Raw genomic sequence first — 21,870 nt, forward strand, 5'->3', positions numbered from 1 at the left:
TTGAACCCGCGCTAGCTATAGCACGGAATAATTTTTTTAATTAAAATATTTTAAATCTAAAAGAGAAATTGTTTTTACTTTAATTTTATTATATGTTTAACTATTCAATCTGTTTACTTAATCCACTTTGAATTGTATTAAATTTTTGTTCTGACTAACCCAGAAAAATATCTTGAATACATAAATTTAATATGCACCCTTCAATGATTCTAGTTTTTGTGGTTAGTCAACAAACTCTTACAAAATTTAATTTTCTTCTGTTTAATTATTTTATAAATTATAAAAATATTTTTCAACTTTTGTTTTATATATATTCAAATGAAATATAATAAATTATTATGAAAATATGATAAATCTTGAATATATATATATATATTTTAATATGTATATAGATTACTATTATTTATATATATATATATACATAATAATTAAGAAACTAAATAAGAAATAACCTCTTTAATGAAAAATATATACTTTTCAAATTTTCTTACATAATCTCAAAAAACAGTTATATCATTTCCTTTTTAATTATATTTTGTTATCTGTAATGGCATTTCATGTAATAACTTATATATTTAACTATTTAAGTTTCTTTTTAAAAATATATACTTTAATAATAATATAGAGATGTTAATGACTAATATGTGGGAAAAATAACATTTTAAAATATGGGAGAGTTTCAGATTTAACCCATATTTCAAAGTCAAACACCAAACTAACCTCTTTTTTTTCTCTCTCCAACTTTTGCCATTTTCTCACAATTTTATCCTTCTCATTTAAACTATTAACGAAAATGTCATTATACATCTATTATTTCGATTTTTCTTTAATTTGGCTAAAGTCTCCTTGGACCATCTAAAGACCTTTTCATTACGAGAATGCTATCTTCTTCAATTTCTTCAACCACCATGAACAACCATGAAAATGGAATAAATGATTCTCAACCAATTTTAAAGCTGTAATAAGTAAATATTTGAGCTCATTCACTCATAACATTCCTCATTCTTTCATAATTTCTTCTCCAAAACATCTGGGCTAAGTTACATTGCCAAAAGTCATGCATTTTTGGTGATTTCTGGTTACTTAACATCTGGGTTGCTTATTTTTGGTGAAATCATGAGTTCTGGGTGCTTAAAAGAACTGTAGCCGAGCTCAATTTTGTTAAAGGTAATCGTCGCACTTCAATTTCTCCATATTTCAGTTTTCATATCGCGAAAGTAGACTTCTCGTGAAGTATACTGAAGTCTACTAGTCAACATAAGGTTATTTTTGCAATTGACTTTTTAAAAGTAGACTTCATTAAACCTCACGAGAAGTCTACTCAATATCCTTTGAAAACAAAAAAAAAGCATTGTAGACTTCATTTGAAGGCTTAAGAAGTCTACGAAAGAAAAGAGGTTATTTTTGTAGTTGACCGTATTTTGACTTTTTAATGTAGACTTCTTTCGAAAGTCTACTGTTTACGTCTGCACAAGAAGTCTACTTTTAAGTTACTTTTGTAGTTTGACCAAAAACGTATAGGTCATTTTAGTGTTTGACTAAAGTTTTTTAAAAAATAAAAAATTCAGAAAACTCTGGAAAGCTGCAGTAGACTTCAGAAAGAAGTCTACTTATATTTTTCGGTCAAACTTAGAAGGAATCTTTTTTTGAGTAGACTTCACAGTGAAGTCTACTCAAAAAATTCAATTGCAAAAATAACCTTTTTTTTTCCGTAGACTTCTATTGAAAAAGTAGACTTCAAAAGTAGACTGTCAGAGAAGTCTACTCGTACATGAAGTCTACAATAGAAGTCTACTTTGTTAGTCAATGCATCAGTCAAATGCTAAAGTAACATTTTTGGCCGGAAGTCTACTTCTGAAGTCTACTGAAGGAAAAGTCAACGGATGGTAAATTGCAAAAATAACCTGTTTTTTAGTAGACTTCTTTAGTAGACTTCACTATGAAAAAGTAGACTTCTCCTCCAGTCTACGTTTGAAGTCTGCTGTAGAAGTCTACTTATTGCAGTTTTTTTTAAAAACGCGTTTTAGGCAAATTTTTATAAAGTATTTTTTTATTTTTTGGATTAGAAATGCTTTTTAGTAAGTGATTGAACTACCTAGTGAATTTTATTTCATTTCATTCGATATTTATTGTTGAATCAGAAGTTTTGATTTTTAAGCTACTTAGCTTATCAAAGTAGACTTCAGTAGACTTCTCCTGAAGTCTACTAAGGAAGTCTAATTAGGAAGTCTACTTTTTGTATTTATTTTAAAAACGCATATCTTAAATATTTATAACGTTTTTTCTAATTTTTAGGTTTTGACATGCGTGTTAGCAATTGATTGAATTACTCAATGGCTTTCATTTGATTTAAATCGATATTTATTGTGGAAGTAGACTTCATTTGTAATCTACGAAGTCTTCGAATGAAGTCTTCTATGTAAAAAAAATGATACTTATGTATTTGCTATAATGTTATTTGTAATTATGTTTGCTAATGTCATTTTTTATGTTTTCTTACAAAACTACCAACTTATGCTTCAATTTTTCTTGTGTTATTAGACTTACAAAAATAGTTTTCTTTGCATTATAAAGATTTCTGCTTAATGATTTAGATTGTGGAACTTTTCTTTGCATTATCACTCTTAACTATATGACGTTTGTGTCTATATAGAATAACTTGATTATATTAACAAGGCATTCTGCATAAAATAGCATCACATTTAATAAATACACATACAAAATTACAATTAACAATCCAGCAGAAGCTGTGGCGTAGGCATCAGCACTAAATCCAAAAAACTAAGGGAGAAAGGGAATACGAGGGAGAAAGGGAATAAGGGAGGTTGTTCTCGTTGTTGTAAGTGACGTGGAACCATGTGCAAGGATTCACAAGCGTAGGATCCCAGCTCGAACCTGTTCTTCCAAAGGGAATAAGGGAGGCCACTTCCGGCAATGTCAAATTCCAAATGGGTGCACGAACAGTCCGACTCTGGCGTGTGAAGCTCCCTTCTCACAGCAACATTTCCCCTTTAAAGTACCAAAACAAAGGACGGATGAGATCAGCTGATAAGACAAAGTAATAACACAATCCAAACATTCAATTATGATCAAACGATCAAACAACATTTTAATCACAGATTTTGACTATGCACTTCTCGATAATTAAAAGAGAAAGTGCTCAAACCATTTTAAACCAAGCTAAACCAAGCCTTGGTATGAAAAATCCAAATCGATTAAATAATATTTTAATCAGATAATGCACTTCTCGATAATTAAGATGAGAACGTGCCCAAGCCAATCAAAACCAAGCTAAACCAAGCTAAACCAAGCCTTGGTCTGCGAAATCCAAACCAAAATATTGCAGGTTTCGGATGGAAGAAAAGGAATTGCAGGTTTTGTTGCAGCATTTAAAATCAATAGCGAGTAAATCAAAATGAAATCTGCAAGTCATGATAAAATAGAATCTCAATTCAAGTCTGTATCGAATTCAAGTTTCGCAAAATCAAAAATCAAAACCTTTTAACAAGTTTATTTTATAATCGATCACTCTTTCTTATTAGAATAGAAAATAACCATTGCATATAAAATGCAGCTCTTGTTCACGGTTTCAAGTCTGTGAGAACGAACCACAAAGCGCCGATTATAATGAGTTCAACTAACAACATTCCAAGACATAAAACATAGATCCAGCGTAAAACAAGCTCAAACCAACAAAATAGAAAAAAAAATCAACAATGGATTTTACAAAGATGCTACAAAGAATCAAGAACAACAAATTATGTGGATGTAATCAGGAAGCACTTATCTCCTCACTAGAAACCAGAATCGGTGCGTAGATCCGCCGTCGAAGTGTGTGGTTTCCTCACCGGCGAGCTTTTCTCCATCGCAATTTCACGATTCCACACTAAAAATCAACAAAAAATCAGTAAAATCCAAAGAAATTGTGATAAAAGAGAGAGAGACAGAGAGAGTACGTTATTGTAGGGTAATAGCTTCGAAGCAACAACAATGGCGGATTTGGTATAAACGAATTCAAGAGACAAAGGAAGAGTAGAAGCTAAAGGTTGCGAGGGAGGACACCAGATCTATGAGCTTCTTAAAAGAAAAGACTCTTGGAAAGGGCTTGGCCGTAATCATGGCCGGAGAAAGCTACCGAAAACAGATAAACAGTATAAGAGCAGCCACAGGAGCAAATTTTCTACACAGCTTCACAAAGAGAATGACACACAACAAAAAAATGGTGAGAGAGACGAAGGAAGCTGGAGAAAGCGCCGTTTTATAGAATGTCTCTTTTAGATAAAATTAGGGTTTTGTTATGGTTCATTTGTTTATATAATAGGATAAAAATTTTGGTTAAAATAAAGATTTTTTGGTTCAATTTCGGTTTAAATTTTAATTAAGATAATTTATTCGGTTTAGCAGACTTCAATATAGAAGTCTACAACTTTTAAAACTTAAATAATAGATTTTCTTCTACTTAATTTAAAAACATAAATTTCCATTTATCAATATGAAAAAATAATTTATGTACATTTGGGTTACAATTACGGAATTTATGAATGTAATTTTGATACCAAAATAAATTTTTTTCTAAATTTTAAAATTAAATTTCCAGATTTAATTACTTAGTAAACTTCATTTCGATAAACGAAGTCTACTATTAGACTTCTTTTGCTCTTTAGTAGACTTCATCAGGGTGTAAAAGGTAATTAGGACATCCGTTTTTTATTTACGCATACAAGATTCAATGGTCTTTTCACTACCCTTTTAAGTTATTTCTGCCAAATGTTTTTTCAGGGGTCTATTTTTGTATTTAAAGTCAAGTTTTAGGTTATTTTTAGCAAAAACCCCTTAAAATATTAATGATTCAGTTGACAAGCACATTAGTAAATTGAAAGAATAACTCATCAATATAATCTTATTATTTTGAATCAAATTTAGTTATATATATAAAAAAGAGTCGTTCAAGTGAAGACAAACAATGTTAATGATGCTGCGCATGTTCACATCAATCACGACTTAAAGACTTTCATCGTATTAGTTTATATCTTGCTTGGGTTTTATGTCTGTTGTGTTTTTTAGGTGTTTTTACGTTAGCTTAATATGTTTAGTTTAGGGTTATTGTGATTGCTTTACTTATTTAAGAGCTGTGAGATTTATTTGTAAAGTAGCTTTTGATTAATTGAATAAATCTGGAACTTTTCAATTTATCTCTTTATTGTTATCGTATATCAAAAACCCTCGTTTGAATTTAGGTTCATTAAGTCCTTGTCGAATGGCCATTTCTAATGAATCAATGATTTTCAAGTTTATCCAGCTTAACGCTGTACTAACTGATATAGCGAAAGCTTTATCCAAGTTTAATCTAGAGATTCGATAGAATTTCTAGAGACCTGTCAACTCAATCAAGAGATTCGATAAATGATCTATTTCTCAATCAAAGAATTCGAAGAATCGCTTGAGACCGGCTTTTTGTTCTGATGAATTTAATCAAATCAAATACAAGAAATAAAAGAATCTTTCTATTTTATTTATCAATCTAAAACTGAATACAATAAGATGTTTAAACGACTTATTTATAATAAATTTTAAAACATTCAAAAAAATTAAAACAACAAAACAAAATTATCTAAATAAAATAAATAATAAAGATATTTAGAATACTTCTAAGGCCATGATGTTAATCAGTTAATCTCTGCATCAGTTAATCAGTGACATTATTATTATTTTTTATTTTTTTTTAACTGAGAGCTTACATTATTGCCGACATAAGTTCACAGTAGGAGTAATAACAAGTCTCCAAAACACACATTCATTTTTTTTCATTCATTAAGAGAGAGTTTTCTGGACCTCAGGCACGACCCGACCAACACTCTCCCTCAGCGAAACGGGACAGTTATTGCGTACGGCAGTTAGCGACGTATCGGACTCAAGCCATTGCTCAAAATCAAAGTATTGACGCTTGCTGTCAGTGTGAAGTCCGACCGTCGTGAGCTCCACGTAGTTTACAAACCAGGCTGGGTATTGTCCGGTGCCGTCAGAGGTCAGATTCAATGAACATATTGGGCTCGGAAGACACTTCTCCTTCGCACTGAAAATGTCCACATTGCTGTTCTCGAAGTAGTCGTAACCTGGTCCCATTAACCCACCCCATGTCACTAGGTTTTTTATCACGATCTCTTGTTCGGATTTGTCGGTGAGTATAGCGCTTATGATCGAATCTGTGCCAGCGCTTTTCACCGATCCTGTTTGGATGTAGAATGTGTAGACGCATTGTGGTTCACGATCCTGCGAAATTGAGAAAACAAATAATTAATAGAAGTTTACAGCCTAATTTATAACGTAAATTATTGTCGCTGGCCAAAAGAATTAATCGTAATCGAGGAATGATGATGAAAATGGGGAAAACTTACGGCGAATGCAACGACAGAGACGGTGGCGATAAGGAGGATACAGAGGAGGAGAACGTCACAGCGAGCCATAGTTGGTGATATGAATGTAAGAAATTTAGATTTGATCTTTTAGTATAAACTGCATCTACTTCAACATTTTAGGAGCTAAAGGCTACTATTTATAGAGTTCGAGACTTTTAGATTTCAATTATGACAGTAGTACAATTAAAGAAAACTAATGAATCCAATATAAATAATTTTTATAGTAGTATTTTTACGAAATGAAGAAAATATTATATAATGCATGAAACCGCATAATAATTAATAGGAAATTTAAGAAAATTATATATGTTATGACAAACATATAATGATGTGATTATTATATAAGTTTGCTATATTTTTTTATTGAATAGAAAGTTGCTATGTAAATTAAGTAGATGTTTAGCAAAATATAATGATAAAAGAACTGTCTTTTCACTCTCTTTTTTATAAATAATATGAAACAAGTATAGTATGGTATTGTTTGTTTTATTCTACATGATATAAAAACGTGCAAAATGCTACCTTTCGTAGTAGTTAACTAGTTATAACCTGGCCCAATTTTTGGTTCGTTGTGATGATTGAAGGGTATGTTAAAGGATCCTACAACAAGTACGTGATTAACTTGGCGGACTGATTACGAAACAAATCCAAATTTATCCGTTTAAATAATTTGCTATCACACGTTCACAATACGACAAAGAACACGTTCAATGATTCAATTTCAATCCCAATTCCCCATCGCATATATATAAGAATCAACATCACATGCCACACACGTAAATTAATATCTAGCTAATATGAGCCTTAAAAATATTGCTTTATTAAACTATTGCTTTACTAGATTTAGCCAAAGATCGGATCTGATAGCAATATTAAACTGGAAAAATCTTTTAGTGCGTTGATCTTCTTTTTTGTTCGTAATCAATGGACCGAATTGATCACGTGGTAGTAGGATCCTTTAACATACTACTCATCACAACGAACCAAAAAATGGGGTCAGGTTAAAACTACAACGAAAGGTAGCATTTTCCACGTTTTTATATGATAGAGAATAAAACAAAAGAATACCAAACTATATTTGTTTCGTAGTATGGAAAAACAGTTCTTTTATCTTTCTATTTTTTTAAGATAATTAACTTAATTATATAGTAAATTTATATATTTACATAAACAAAACAAAACATATATATTTCCTATTATTTTCCCATTAATTATTATGTGATCTAAAAAATTAATTAATGCATTATTCATTGTAAAAATAGTAATATATCAAAATTTATTTTTTTCGGCTATTCATCTGATTAAGTTATGTTTTATTTGGTGAAAAGATGATTTTGAGGAACCACTCTTACCGATACTGTCTGACTTATATGAGAGAATAAGATTTATTGCATTTTGAACCTTTTTTCTAAGATAATCGGCTCAGATATTTAACACCCGAAATATATGAACAATGCTGAAAAACTCAAAAGTTTTTTTTAAATCTGGCAAATGTCTAAATCCAAAACGAAAGCAAGCCAATCCATCGGATTCTCGATCATTTCGATTAAGTTATATCAAAATTTATCTATATTGGACTGGATAGTATTTTTTTTTTTAACTGCACTAGCATCATAACATGTTGAGATACATGGAGGAAAAAAATATAGTTACATCATGTAGCATACATGATATAATCCACAACGGACCAGAAAATGCCATCACACATTACAATTGAAATCTCAAGTCTCAACTCTGTTACTAGTGTCGCTGGGCAAAAGAATCAGAATCCAAGGATAATGATGACATTTAGGGAACCTACAAGGCGAATGCAACGACAGAGACGGTGGCAATCAGGAGGAGAGAGTGGAGGAGAACGTCACAACGAGCAATATATAGTTTGGTGATATGAGTGTAAGAAATGAGATTTGATCTGTCCAACTATATATAAAGTTTGAGACTTGGGATTAACATGCTCAATCATATCATTTCCTTCGCATATATTTTCGTCCTCTTATCTTACAGCTACACCTATGTTTTTAAATAAAGACAAGTACATTAAAATACATTTTTTTTCAAACTCATATAACACTATGAGGCATTTTTAGCTATTAGATAACTTTTTTACTATTTATTCCGAAATTGTCTCTAGTGATCACGATAAGATAAAAGTGGATGCAAACTCGTGGATACTGGATTAAACCCATATTTTAAAAACAATAATTATTTTTCCCTTTCTGTCTTATTTTGTATTTTTCTGTATTATGCAAGATATAAGACAATTTTTTTTGTTAGAATGAATTCTAATTTTATTTTGTCATTATTTTAAAATCCATTATGCTATATTTTATTTATCAAACAAAAAACTTTTCAAATAACATTTATAAAAAATTCAAAAAATCAGAAATTTCTTTAGATATTCATTCACAAAACAAGATGTAGATGATGCATGATGGACATATAACATGGACACGATTGCGTGGATATGTCTTCATTTATATATTCGATGTGGATATACATTTTACATTGTCCATAACATGGACATGATCATGTGGATATGTTATAGACAATGTAAAATGTATATTTATATCGAATATATCAATAAAAACATATCCACACAATCATGCTCATGTTGTGGACAATGTAAAATGTATATCCACATCGAATATATCAATTAAAACTAATTCATGTAATCGTGTCAATGTTATATGTCCTTCATACATCATCCACATCTTATTTTGTGAATGAATATCTAAAGAGACTTCTGATTTTTTTTTAAAAAAATTTATAAAGATTATTTGAAAAGTTTTTTGTTTGATAAATAAACTATAGCATAAAGGATCTTAAAACAATGACAAAATTAAATTATAATTCATTCTAATCAAAAATATAGTTTTATATCTTCTATAATATAAAAAATACAAAAAAAGAGATGGGGAAAATAATTAATGCTTTTAAATTTGGGTTTAATCCGTTATCCACTAGTTCACATCCACTTTTATTGTGAACATCAGGGATAATTTCGGATTAAAATGGTGTGAACAGTAAAAAAAATAAAAAAATCACCTAAAAGCTTAAAGTGCCTATCTTGTAAGAAAAAGTCAAGAAAATGCCTTTCAGTGTAATAAACTCTTTTAAATATTTCTAAAATTTATCGTATATATTGTGTAATTTTTTGTACACTTTATAAAAAGTATTGTTTCTGATTTTTTTAAAAAAAAAAGAAAAACAAGTTTATTGTTGCTGTAAGTTTATTCTTAGCAAACAAGTATTGTTTCTTTTTACAAGTTTGTTCTCGGCAAAAAAGGTTTTTTGTTGATGAGTTAATAACAGTCAACCATGATTTTTAGGAAATAATAAAACTGAATAATTAATAAATGTATTGATGTTTAACAATATATATATATATATATTTTATTTTATATATAAAACTTGGCCAACTTTCTCCAGCTGCTTACCACATCAGCATTGGAGAAAGCGCCACCTGTCCATCTAAAATCTTAATAAAATAAATAATTAATTACATTTAAAGAAAAACATTTAATTAATCACATTTAAAGAAAAACATTAAAGCACATTAATAAATATTAATATGTATATGAACAAAAATATTTAAATAAATAAAATTTAAATTTATTTTAAATATATCAATAAAATATATATAACAAAAAAAACTCAAAATGGTAAATTTTTCTATGAAATATTACGTTTTTATACTTAAATTAAAATAGTAGATCTTTAGTCTCTCATTACCGTAGGAGAAAAATCGGATTATTTGGCATAACTTATGTCGAAGAGATTACAAATAGGGTATCATCTAGAAGAAATCGAAGAAAATATAAATATTTTAAACGAAAAAATGATGGTAAAAATGTAATTCAAAAAAAATTCTAAAAATGTATAATTTAAAATATAAATTAAAACAATATCCGCGCATATGTGCGGGTTCTCTCCTAGTATTAATAAAAATTGAAGCTAGATGCTTCTAAAGGTGTCCATATAAGATTTAAGAAATCAATTTAATGGTCTACAACAACATTCAAAAATAAAGAAATTTTACAAATTGTAATATTATTGCTGAAAAAAAAATTATGAAGATATCCACATAGGATTTAAAAAAATCAATTTTATTGGTCATCATCAATATTCAAAATTAAAAAAAAATTACAAATTGTAATATTATTGCTGAAAAAAGAAATTAAGAAAGTTTATTGGTCCAATAATTTTTTTTTATTGTTCTACCTCAACATTGAAAATTGAAAAATATTTGTATACATTTTTTATTAGTCCACCTCAACATTGTAAATTGAAAAATTTCCAAATTCTATTATTGTTTTTAAAATTATTAAAAGTAAAGAAATTATATATAAAATTGATATTAATAATAAATTAAAATAAATAATATTAAAATAGAAATTTTTAATTTAAATTAGTTATATACACACATATTTAGAGACTCTTACATTAGCATCCAATTTTTTTGTCACATAATTATAATAATTTTTAAGTTTTTTTTTTTATCTGTGTGTGCAACCATGTAAAATAAACAAAAACAAAATATAGAGTAAGGTTTCACTAAAATATGAGTCATTACAACGTAAAAGAACTAACTTGACTAAACTATATGTTTAACTATTAACTAAATTAAAAAGAATACAATGAAAGTAGATATAAACGAAACCACTACTAGAAAAAACTTGACTAAACTATATGTTTAGTTATTAGCTAAATTATAAAAAATATAATGAAAGGAGATATAAACAAAAGCACTACAAACCACTTTAATATTGAAAAAGAAACCGTAAAATCTCCAAAGCTTGGCCACTAAATTTGAAAAGAATAATAAATTTCAAGCAATCCGAGAAACATGTTAAATGATTGATACTCGACACTTTTGAAAAACCAAGCACTGAAAATAGAGAAAAGAACATAGCAGAGAAGACTAAGGTATCTGAGGAAATTTTTTGAAATAACATAGCATCTGAATGGGTTTTAACAACCCAACCTGCACCACAAAAGTAACAATTAGCTGATCAAGCGGCATCTGAAAACATTCGATAAGCCTTAAAACAAAGAGGAGAGGCTAAAATCACTTGCCGCAATGGGTCTCGTGTGAGATTTTCCAGTTTTAATTTCTAAATCTATTACTAATAATAGTTAAAGCTATATGCCTCTAAAAATATCCATATATAATTTAAAAGTTCAATTCTATTGGTCCACATCAATATTTAAAATTAAGAAAATTTGTAAATTTTTAAATTATATTGTTAACAAACAAATATATTTAAAGAAAAATAAAAGTTGAAGCTATATGCCTCTAACAATTAGCTGACCAAGCAGCATCTGAAAACATTCAATAAGCCTTAAAACAAAGAGGAGAGGCTAAAATCACGTGCCGTAATGGGCTTCGTATGAGATTTTCTAGTTTTAATTTGTAAATCTATTACTAATAAAAGTTAAAGCTATATGCCTCTATAAATGTCCATATATGATTTAAAAATTTAATTCTATTGGTCCACATCAATATTTAAAATTAAGAAAATTTGTAAATTTTTTAATTATATTGTTAACAAACAAATATATTTAAACAAAAATAAAAGTTGAAGCTATATGCCTCTAAGGACATCCACATAAGATTTAAAAGGTCAATTTTATTATTTCACATCAATAACTAAAATTATTTTTTTTTTCTAATAATGAAATTACATTATTAATACAAAATAATATAAGAAAAATTATTAATTAAAATTATTCTATTATTAATGACAGTTAAAACTATATTATTTTCAAGGCATCCACATCAGCATTTAAAAATTTATTTTTATTCTTATATATTAAAATTATAAATTAAAAAAGTTTCATAATTCTAATATTATGGTTAAAAAAATATATTAATAAATAAAACAATCTCTATTAACCAAAAAAACCAACATGATGTTAAAATCTTCATTATCACTGTTTAAATCACAAATTTAATTTATTATCTATAAAAAAATATATGCTACTTATACAAGTTTAAGTTACTTGATTTTAAAGCTTTTCATGTAGAATTTTAAATAACTAATATTTATGATTTATATTCATCTAATTGTTTTTATGCAAAACATATCATCGAAATGAGAAAAATGAAAAATGATAAATTTGAGAAAAATGATAAACGAGAAACATGTCATGTGATTGATACTTGACACTATTGAAAAACGAAGCACTGAAAATAGAGAAAGAGGTTATGTCATTAAGACGAAGAAGACTACGATATCCAATGAAGATTTTGGAAATAACATGACATCTGATGGAGTTTTAATAACATGATTTTAACCACAAATGTAACAATTAGCTGACCAAACAGCATCCGAATACATTTGATAAACCTCAAAACAAGGAAGAAAGACCAATATCACGACATTTTTGACAAATCACTAAAAATAGAGAAAGAGATTACTTAGATGGTGTCCACATATGATTTTAAAAGACAATTTTATTGGTCCACATCAACATTCAAAATCAAGAAAGTTTACAAATTCTAATATTATTGCTGAATAAAGAAATTCTATAATTTTTTTTATTGGTTCACCTCAACATTGAAAATTAAAAAATTAAAAAATATTATTATTGTTTTTAAAAATTATTTAAGATAAATAAATTATATATAAAAAATTATTAATAATAAAAAACTAAAATAAAAAATTTTAAAATAGAAAATTTTAAATTTAAATTAGATGTGTACACACATATTTAGAGACTCTTACATTAGCATCCAAATTTTGTCATATAACTATTATAAATTTTAAGTTTTTTTTTTCTGTGTGTGCAACCATTTCAAATTAAAAAAAAAATAGAGTTAAGTTTCACTAAAAATGAGTCATTACTACGTAAAATAACCAACTTGACTAAACTATAAGTTTAGTTATTAGCTAATTTAAAAAGAATATAATAAAAAGAGATATAATCAAAGCCAATACAAGCTGATTTAATATTAAAAAAGAAACCATAAAATCTTCAAAGCTTGGCCACTAAATTTGAGAAATGATAAATTCCAAGCAATCCAAGAAACATGTCAAGTAATTGATACTCGACATTTTTGAAAAACGAAGCACTGAAAATAGAGAAAAATATTCTATCATTAAGATGAAGGAGATTGGTGTATCTGAGGAAATTTTTGAAATAATATGGCATATGATGGGTTTTAAAAACGCAACTTGAACCACAAAGGTAACAGTTAGCTGATCAAGCAGCATCGGAATACATTTCGTAAGCCTCAAAACAAGGAGGAGATATCAAAATCACTTGCCGCAATGTCTCTTGTGTGAGATCTTCCAGCTTTGATTTCTAAATATATTACTAATAAAAGTTAAACCTATATGCCTCTAAGAATGTCCACATATGATTTAAAAATTCAATTCTATTGGTCCACATCAATATCTAAAATTAAGTAAATCTCCAAAATTAAAATTATATTGTTAACAAAAAATATATTTATTAAAAAATAAAAGTTGAAGCTATATGCCTTTAAGGACATCCACATATGATTTAAAGGGTCAATTTTATTAGTCTACATCAATAACTAAAATTAAAAATGTCTAAATTATAAAATTACATTGTTAATACAAAACTATAAATGAAAAATTATTAATTAATATTATTCTATTATTAATAACAATTAAAGCTATATTATTTTCACGGCATCCAGATCAGCATTTAAAAATTTAATTTTATTTGTATATATCAAAACAGTAAATTAAAAAAAGTTTCTTAATTCTAATATTATGGTTAAGAAAATAAATTAAAAATAAAGAAATCTCTATTAACAAAAAAAAAACAACATGATATTAAAATCTTCATTATAATTGTTTAAATTAGAAATTTAATTTATTATCTATAAAAAATATATGCTTCTTATACAAGTTTAAATTACTTGATTTCAAAGCTTTTCACAAAGAATTTTAAATAACTAATTATTATGATTTATATTCATCTAAATTTTTCACCTATGAAAAACATATTTCTACATAATCTCATGTAATATATTATGTAAAAATGATCGAAAAAATTATATTTTGTATATTCGATTTGGAATTACTACAGATTAATGTAGAAGTTCTTAGTTTTGAGTTGTTCAATTTGTTATTTTATTTTTTAAAATTTGTATGTATTAAAATTATACTGGTTTTTGCCTACTTAATTATAATTAGAAGAAGTAAGAATGCATGTGATGAAACTGATTATAATCATACAAAAATTAATAAAATAAATAAATAAGATATATCCATTTAAAAAATATATATAACAAGAAGAAAAGTGAACATGATGAAAAAATATTTCATTCTTATTAGAAGAGATAATGTATAATCATTGAAAAATTATTTAAAATTTAAAAAAACCAATTAACAAAAATATATTTACTTCACAAATTTTGTGTGATTTTATTTATTTTATACTCAAATATTGTTTTAGCTTCAAATTTAAAGTTGTTGTTAATCTCAAAGCAAATTTTTTATTTATTAGTTATATTTTAAATAAATATATTAAAATAAAAATTTGTATTGGTTAAACAAGAGAAGAAAAAGATTAAATTTTAAAATGTTAAATTATATAGATTCAAAACAAAACCGTTAAAACCTCATTTACATAAAAAATATTAGATGAACACTATTATATTTTTAATATATTATTAAAACACTAAAATATAAAATTTATATCTCTATAAATATAATTGATTGCATATAATTTTTATCTCTAGAGCTTTATTGCATTAAGTCAGTGATAAGCTTTAGAGCTTTATTGCATTAAGTCAGTGATCAGTGATGTGATTTGGAATTCATGGGTTTCCATCAAGAGGTGATTAGTTTAAAGGGATCCTCCAAACCAACTTAGTAATTTGGGGAAAGAAATTGAAACTATTATCCGTCATGATATTGGTACCTGAACTGGCAAGAGGCTAGACTGCTTGTTAAACCGACAACATGTTCAGCGACCTCAGCCTCGTCTACACAGTGTCTGGAATGTACTCTAACATATTGAGTAGTTAATTTTGCAAGTAACTGTATAATAAACATCAAAATACCACAAGAGTAAGTACGTTTAAGAAGTCAAACAAAAGAGCAACAAAGATGTTTTTTTTTTTCAAATAACATGCTCATAAGGTACTACAGTATCTCATCGATATGAGGCCGTCTCCAGTTTCCCGGTTTCTTGTACTCTTCCTTTTCCCTAAAATCGGTTTTTCAGTTTCAGGATGGAACACTGAATCAATACAAATTTGCTTTATCAAACTTCCCTTTTCTTTACGTAGGACATTAACTTATTGGTGAGGCCGCACACCGTATAAGATGGGTATTGGTCCTGAACTCTTGAGATGTTTTCTAGAAGCCTTTCATTAGCAACAAGATTACAAAACTCTTCAGCCTCATACACAAGTAAGACATAAGGAATCTTAGGCCCTTGGGGAAAAGCCTGCATCAAAGTAAAGAAGATGCAAATTACAGTAAAATAAGACACTAGTGATGATTCGTATAGTTTTAATCTAGTAATGATCTTCCCAAGGCCCTTCAACTCATAGCAAAAGGGATTCATTTCTAATATTTCATAATATTTAACTCAGTTCAATGCCAGGTGTTATGAAGTAATACTTTATCGATCTCTATCTAATAAACAATTATCTCATTCTGAAAGATGGAAGTTGAAAAAAACTTTTGAAGGAAACGTATCAGTTGAAAATCCAAAGCGACTGAAAAAAACTTTTTGAAGGAAACGTATTACTTATTGTCACTTTCAACTTCAACTTCATCTTCATTCTTTGCCATGTGGCCGGTGGCCCATAAAAAAACACTAAGCTCTTGTTCTTTTTTTTTTTGGTGAAGTCCTTATTGTCACTTTCAAACCATACGTGTCTGCACTCTTGAGCCCAAACAAATTTTAGTACATCAAGAAATCCACATGCTTCTGCTTGTATTGGTGAGAACTGAGAACTGAGAACTGATTTCAATTTTTCATTTTAACTAATGTTATTGTTGGGACTTTCACAAACGGATGTTCTATTGGTCTTAAAAACTAGCTTTTAGTATTTGTCAATTTTCCTTTTTAATCGTTTGGAAAAATTATCCATTACAAACTATGAGAATGATTTTTACGAACGACAATTCTACCTGTTTATAAAGATCTACGATTAACGGTTTTGCCTGACACCATTGTGATAGAGCCTTTAACCTTGATATGATAGATCATGATGAAAGCCCTCCTTGTACCAAAAATTTCAGAGTAGACTCATTTTTCTATTTTACCTTTATCATTTTAATTATTTTAAAGAGAAAAAATAAGTAGAAAAATTAATAAAAATAAGGATCGAGTTGTAATTCTAAATAATTAGACCATTATTATCGCAGGATTTAGGATGGTTTTTTAGTCCAAAAAAAAAAAAAATTATTGATTAAAGCTCAAATTTATTAGGAAACGATTCTTATTTGGGACCATCAAGGATCGATTCTTATAGAACGCCTGTCAGTTACAGATTGGCTTGACAATCTCTTGGACAAAAAATTTTAGTCTCGACCATTTTTGGTCGACCAAATTTCTGCTGTCTCGACCATTTTTCTCTAATTTCTCGTTCTCTCCGCCGACCAAATCATCACCGCCACGATTCATCCTTATCTCCCACGCTATCTCCTGCACGATGCCCGCCTCCTCCGGGTCGATTCTTCTCCTTTCGAAATCATCGTATCTCCGTGACCAAATCATCATTCTTCTCCTTTTGATAATCAAGCATTGAATTTGTCGAAATTTTGATTTATTGATTATATCGAAGTATACGCAGCTTTCTAAATGTGTTGGCGTTCTCGAAGATTTTGAAGAAGTATGATAAGGTAGGATTTGGTTTGAACAGAAACTTTTTGATTTTAGAGTTTTGAAAGAGTATGTTCTCACGACTGAAAGGTGTTCAACAAAATTACATTCACAGATAACTTGGAGAAAATCTTCCAAGCCTTACATAAAAATGGTTGATAGTTCGTACCTCGGAAGCTCTGATGATGTGAGCTTGACTAGTTCTTTCTTAAATTCGATCTAAATTAGATAATTACCTTCATTGATTATTACTCTGTTTTGATCCTTGCATTGATCTTCTCTTGCTTCTTTTATGTCACAGCTTATGAAACTGATACAGCGTGTTTAAGCTACATTCATAAAGCATTTCGCAAATGGTAACAGAAGAAAAGGAATGAACATCTTGAGATTACATCTTGGAATCTTTCAAAAGGAAAGCTACAAAGATTACATGATCACTATGTTCCCTCTTTATAGGTAAAACTTACTTTGCTAATTTGAGGATTTTAATGTGAAACGTGATTCTTAGACTTTTTTATTCTTTGTCGTTGTTCTTGCAGCTTATTTGGGTTCAAGCAAGGAACTGAACTCGGTTACAGACAAGTTCTTTTTATGGGATTCAGTATTGGAGCGTTTGCGTTGCTTTGTGTTCTTGGAAACCTTGATATGCAAGTAGACCCCAAAACTAAAAATTACCAAGCTTTAACCGAACTTCTTCCTCTTTTCATCATGTCGTAAGTGCATAAATCCAAAATTGGTTTCCTTTTTAACTACCAATGGACCATTAAAAGCATGAGGTTTCTAAATAAGAGTTCTTAACCCATAATTAATAATAAAAAATTGTTAAGAAACCCATTAAGGGTTACAGGGATAATGATGCTCTTAGAATCATAGGGAAGTAAAATTTTATTCAGTCGGATAGTTTACATTATTGCCATCACACGTTCACGGTTCACAAGAACATGGAACAATTCTCCAAGAGACCCACATTCAATTATTGATTCATAGGATCTAAGAGAGACTCATACTGATCTGATCAGACCCGACCGGACCGACACCCTCACTAAGTGAAACCGGACAATTGTTCCGTACGGCAGTGAGGTTATATGGCGGAAAATCGGTCGAAAGCCATTGCGATACATTGAAGTATTGATACATGGAATCAGCGTGAACTATGGAAGTCGTGAACTCCACGTACTCAACATACCAGATAGGCTTGTGGCCGGAGTTATCAGAAGTCAGAGATAAAAAATAAAAGCCAAAACAAAACTGGATGGGAAAGCAGCAGTCGCACATTGAAAAGAGGACCACCCCATTTTACCGTATCTCCAAAGAACTAGAGTTCTCATCATTGTTGACACAATCATCATCTCGAAGCTAGCCTTAAAACCTCAAGAATGAGATACCTACAACTTCTCCAAAAACAATCAGCATTTCCAAATCTGTAATGGACTAACTAGCAACCATCCTTTGATAAAATATCTGTCCTTTCATTTCGCTCTCTATAAACATGACCCAAAGAGCAAGAGGGTGCTTGGTCACCCAGTGACGAATATTATATAAAATATTATCAATATCGAGATTTTCTTCTCTTCGATTAACCATCATAACTAACTCCTTACTGTCACTTTCAAACCATCCGTATCTGCACCCTTGAGCCCAAACAAATTTTAGTACATCAAGAAATTCACATGCTTATGCTTGTATTGGTGAGAACTGACTTCAATTTTTCATTTTAACTAATGTTATTGTTGGGACTTTTACAAAAGGATGTTTTACTTGTCTTAAAAACTGGATTTTCTGCCATTTAAGAGTATTGTCATTTATTCTATTTTACCTTTATCATTTTAATTATTTCAAAGAGAAAATGTAAGTAGAAAAATTAATAAAAATAAGGATCGAGTTGTAATTCCAATTAGAATATCATAGGGAGTAAAATTTTATTCGATTGGATAGTTTACATTATTGCCATCACACACGTTCACAGTTCACAAAAACATAGAACAATTCTCCAAGAGACCCACCTTCAATTATTGATTCATACGATCTAAGAGAGATTCATACTGATCTGATCAGATCCGACCGGACCGACACCCTCACTAAGTGAAACCGGACAATTTTTCCGTACGGCAGTGAGGTTATACGGCGGAAAATCGGTCGAAAGCCATTGCGACACATTGAAGTATTGATACGTGGAATCAGCGCGAACTTTGGAAGTCGTGAACTCCACGTACTCAACATACCAGGCGGGCTTGTGGCCGGAGTTATCAGAGGTCAGAGACAACGAACATACTGGGCTTGGAAGACACCTCTCCTTACCACTGAAAATGTCCACGTTACCGTTCTCGAAGTAGTCGTAACCTTGTCCCATTAACCCACCCCATGTCACTAGGTTTTTTATCACGATCTCTTGTCCGGCTTTGTCGGAGATATTAGCGCTTATGATCGAATCTGTGCCGGCACCATCCAAGGAACCGGTTTTGAGGTAGAATGTGTAGACGCAATCTACTTCACGATCCTGCAAAATGATCAAGAAGTTTATAGCCTAATCTCTTAAACGTACGACTAGTGTTTTTTCTTTTTTCCCTAACAAGCATAAACTAGTGTCGCTGTGTAAAACAATCATAACCTAAGGGAACTTACGGCAAATGCAACGACAGAGACAGCGGCGATGAGGAGGAGAGAGAGGAGGAGAACGTCACAGCGAGCCATAGTTGGTGATATGAATGTGTAAGACATGGAGATATTTGATCTGTCCAGGGTAACTATTAATAGAGTTTAAGACTTAAGATTTCATTATATGAGTAGCGGTAGCGTATGAAGTTGACGTGGAATTTTCTTGTCCGTTGTGAACTTGTGATGAGTGAAGAGTAACATGCTCAATCATGTCATGTAGGTTACATGATGTAACTATAGTTTAATTTTTTAACTCCATGATGTAACTACATATCATGTATGTTACACTTACATGAGGTAACTATATTTTTCAACTCCATGATGTATATCATGTAGTTGGAGAACCGTATGAAGTTAACGTGGCAACTTCTTGTTCGTTGTGAATTGTGCTGAGTGAAGAGTAACATGCTTAATCAAATCACGTAAATATTTGTTTTTACCTCGACGCATTTCGTATACTAGTGCAATAATGAAAACTAATCAGTCCAATTAAGTATATGATGTCGACAAAAGTAGAATGATATAAAAGAGCTGTTTTTTCTATCCTCTTTTGTTTAAAGTACTATATACTAGTGCAATAGTGAAGTTTGGTATTGCTTTGTTTTATTCTCTATAATATGAAATAAAACGTGGTGTATTTCTACTGAAAATGTCACCTTTCGTTGTAGTTGTAACCTGGCCCCATTTTTTGTTTCGTTGTAATGAGTGAAGAATATTTTCAAGGATCCAATGAGAACGTGATTAACTCGGCGGACTGATTACAAAACAAATATGGTTTGTTTCTATATATTTTATAGGCATGAGGTGTCAGTTTACGCTCCAACATATGGAATTTTTTTTTTGTTACTCACAAATTTTATTCGATCGAATCATTTTTCCTTATTGCTATCATGTTTACTATACTACAAAGTGAAAGAATAATTCGCTTTCATGATCACTATAATTTAAAGTCGTCAAAGAATAATTTTCGAAGACAAACACAAACGCATTCATTACCTTCGCATATGAATTTTCGTCCTCTTATCTTGGAGCTGTAAGAAACCATGATTTTTACGATATAATAAAACTGAATACTAAAAAAAATATTGATATATAGAAAACAGAATTAATAATGATTATTTCGATAATAATAATAATAATTTTCAAAAAATATAAATGGACAACTGCTTTTTTTTACAGCCTAAACACCTAAAACGGTTCAGTAATCCAAACCAGAAATACCAAATTTACATACATAACATCTTGACGTTGGACGCAAGTACTTCGTACAAGGTTGTCCGCTTTCATATTTTTCGTATGTGAAACAAAATGAAAGAGTGTAAAAAGTAAACTTTTCCTTATTCTTCATGTATTCCTTTAAATGTAAAGCAAAAACTTACCATTCATTTGGTTTAGATATTACTTTCACCAACTTAGAACAGTCGGTTGCAAATATTACTATCATCTAATTGTTATCAAACATACAATGCATGACCTAGATTAGAATCTCGAGTTCTGCATTTAAAGGGGTTAGATTGCGTTGTAAATTTCTTACTCCCATTATCATTATCGTGTAGAGACGCTTGAGATCTTGTCACCCTAAGCCCAAAAATGGACTAACAATTTGTTTAGAGACGCTCGAGATCTTGTCTCTTAATTCTTTAATTGCTTTTGTGTTTGATACAATCAAAATTCAGAATTTTAGGAATCCATGAGCCACACGATTTTTTTTTTTGGTATGCAACATTTAACAACAGAACTAAAGAATCCAACAAAGTATTGTACTCACAGACTAAAACTACAGAAAAAAAAAGAATGATGATCAAATAGAATTATGATCAAATAGATATAAGAGAATCCATAATCAAATTTCATAAAAATAAGAAGATTCATAAATATTCTCCAAATTTGTTAAAAGTGATGAAGAGATCTTCTCCCAAGAATACAATTGAAAGTTATAAAGTTATTTACACAAACTAAAATTGAAAGATTTATAGGTCTT

The 21,870-nt window shown here is 29.5% G+C and overlaps 2 protein-coding genes and 2 long non-coding RNA genes across 4 annotated transcripts; 1 reads left to right on the plus strand and 3 right to left on the minus strand.

Annotated features, from left to right (window-relative positions):
• Positions 1-2,668: 2,668 nt before the first annotated feature.
• Positions 2,669-4,255, minus strand: LOC112088149. The gene is made up of 2 exons (XR_002900365.1): positions 3,957-4,255; positions 2,669-3,886 (listed from the first exon to the last, which is right to left on the minus strand). It is a non-coding gene; the product is annotated as an uncharacterized LOC112088149 (long non-coding RNA).
• Positions 4,256-5,680: 1,425 nt separating this feature from the next.
• On the minus strand, positions 5,681-6,746 carry LOC18021729 (PLAT domain-containing protein 2). The gene is made up of 2 exons (XM_006404603.2): positions 6,396-6,746; positions 5,681-6,270 (listed from the first exon to the last, which is right to left on the minus strand). Exons 1-2 carry the CDS (start codon positions 6,462-6,464, stop codon positions 5,812-5,814), a joined length of 528 nt encoding a protein of 175 aa, XP_006404666.1. The 5' UTR covers positions 6,465-6,746; the 3' UTR covers positions 5,681-5,811.
• Positions 6,747-17,010: 10,264 nt separating this feature from the next.
• Positions 17,011-17,925, plus strand: LOC112088248. Its single transcript, XR_002900420.1, has 4 exons — positions 17,011-17,254; positions 17,350-17,421; positions 17,536-17,690; positions 17,774-17,925. It is a non-coding gene; the product is annotated as an uncharacterized LOC112088248 (long non-coding RNA).
• Positions 17,926-19,134: 1,209 nt separating this feature from the next.
• On the minus strand, positions 19,135-19,980 carry LOC18021730 (PLAT domain-containing protein 2). Its single transcript, XM_006404604.2, has 2 exons — positions 19,857-19,980; positions 19,135-19,731 (listed from the first exon to the last, which is right to left on the minus strand). The coding sequence occupies exons 1-2, from the start codon at positions 19,950-19,952 to the stop codon at positions 19,261-19,263; spliced, it is 567 nt and encodes a 188-aa protein (XP_006404667.1). The 5' UTR covers positions 19,953-19,980; the 3' UTR covers positions 19,135-19,260.
• Between the last annotated feature and the right edge of the window lie 1,890 nt (positions 19,981-21,870).

Source organism: Eutrema salsugineum, unplaced genomic scaffold, assembly GCF_000478725.1.
Source record: "Eutrema salsugineum unplaced genomic scaffold, Eutsalg1_0 scaffold_15, whole genome shotgun sequence".
Classification (NCBI taxonomy): Eukaryota; Viridiplantae; Streptophyta; class Magnoliopsida; order Brassicales; family Brassicaceae; genus Eutrema; species Eutrema salsugineum.

What these genes read in the sequence shown, in the direction of transcription:
- LOC18021729 (XM_006404603.2), bottom strand. Translation starts at nt 6,464, where the DNA reads ATGGCTCGCTGTGACGTTCTCCTCCTCTGTATCCTCCTTATCGCCACC. An exon ending in TCTCTGTCGTTGCATTCGCC is followed by an intron (nt 6,271 to 6,395) that starts GTAAGTTTTCCC and finishes TCAATTTCGCAG; the next exon opens with GATCGTGAACCACAATGCGT.
- LOC18021730 (XM_006404604.2), bottom strand. Translation starts at nt 19,952, where the DNA reads ATGTCTTACACATTCATATCACCAACTATGGCTCGCTGTGACGTTCTC. An exon ending in TCTCTGTCGTTGCATTTGCC is followed by an intron (nt 19,732 to 19,856) that starts GTAAGTTCCCTT and finishes ATCATTTTGCAG; the next exon opens with GATCGTGAAGTAGATTGCGT.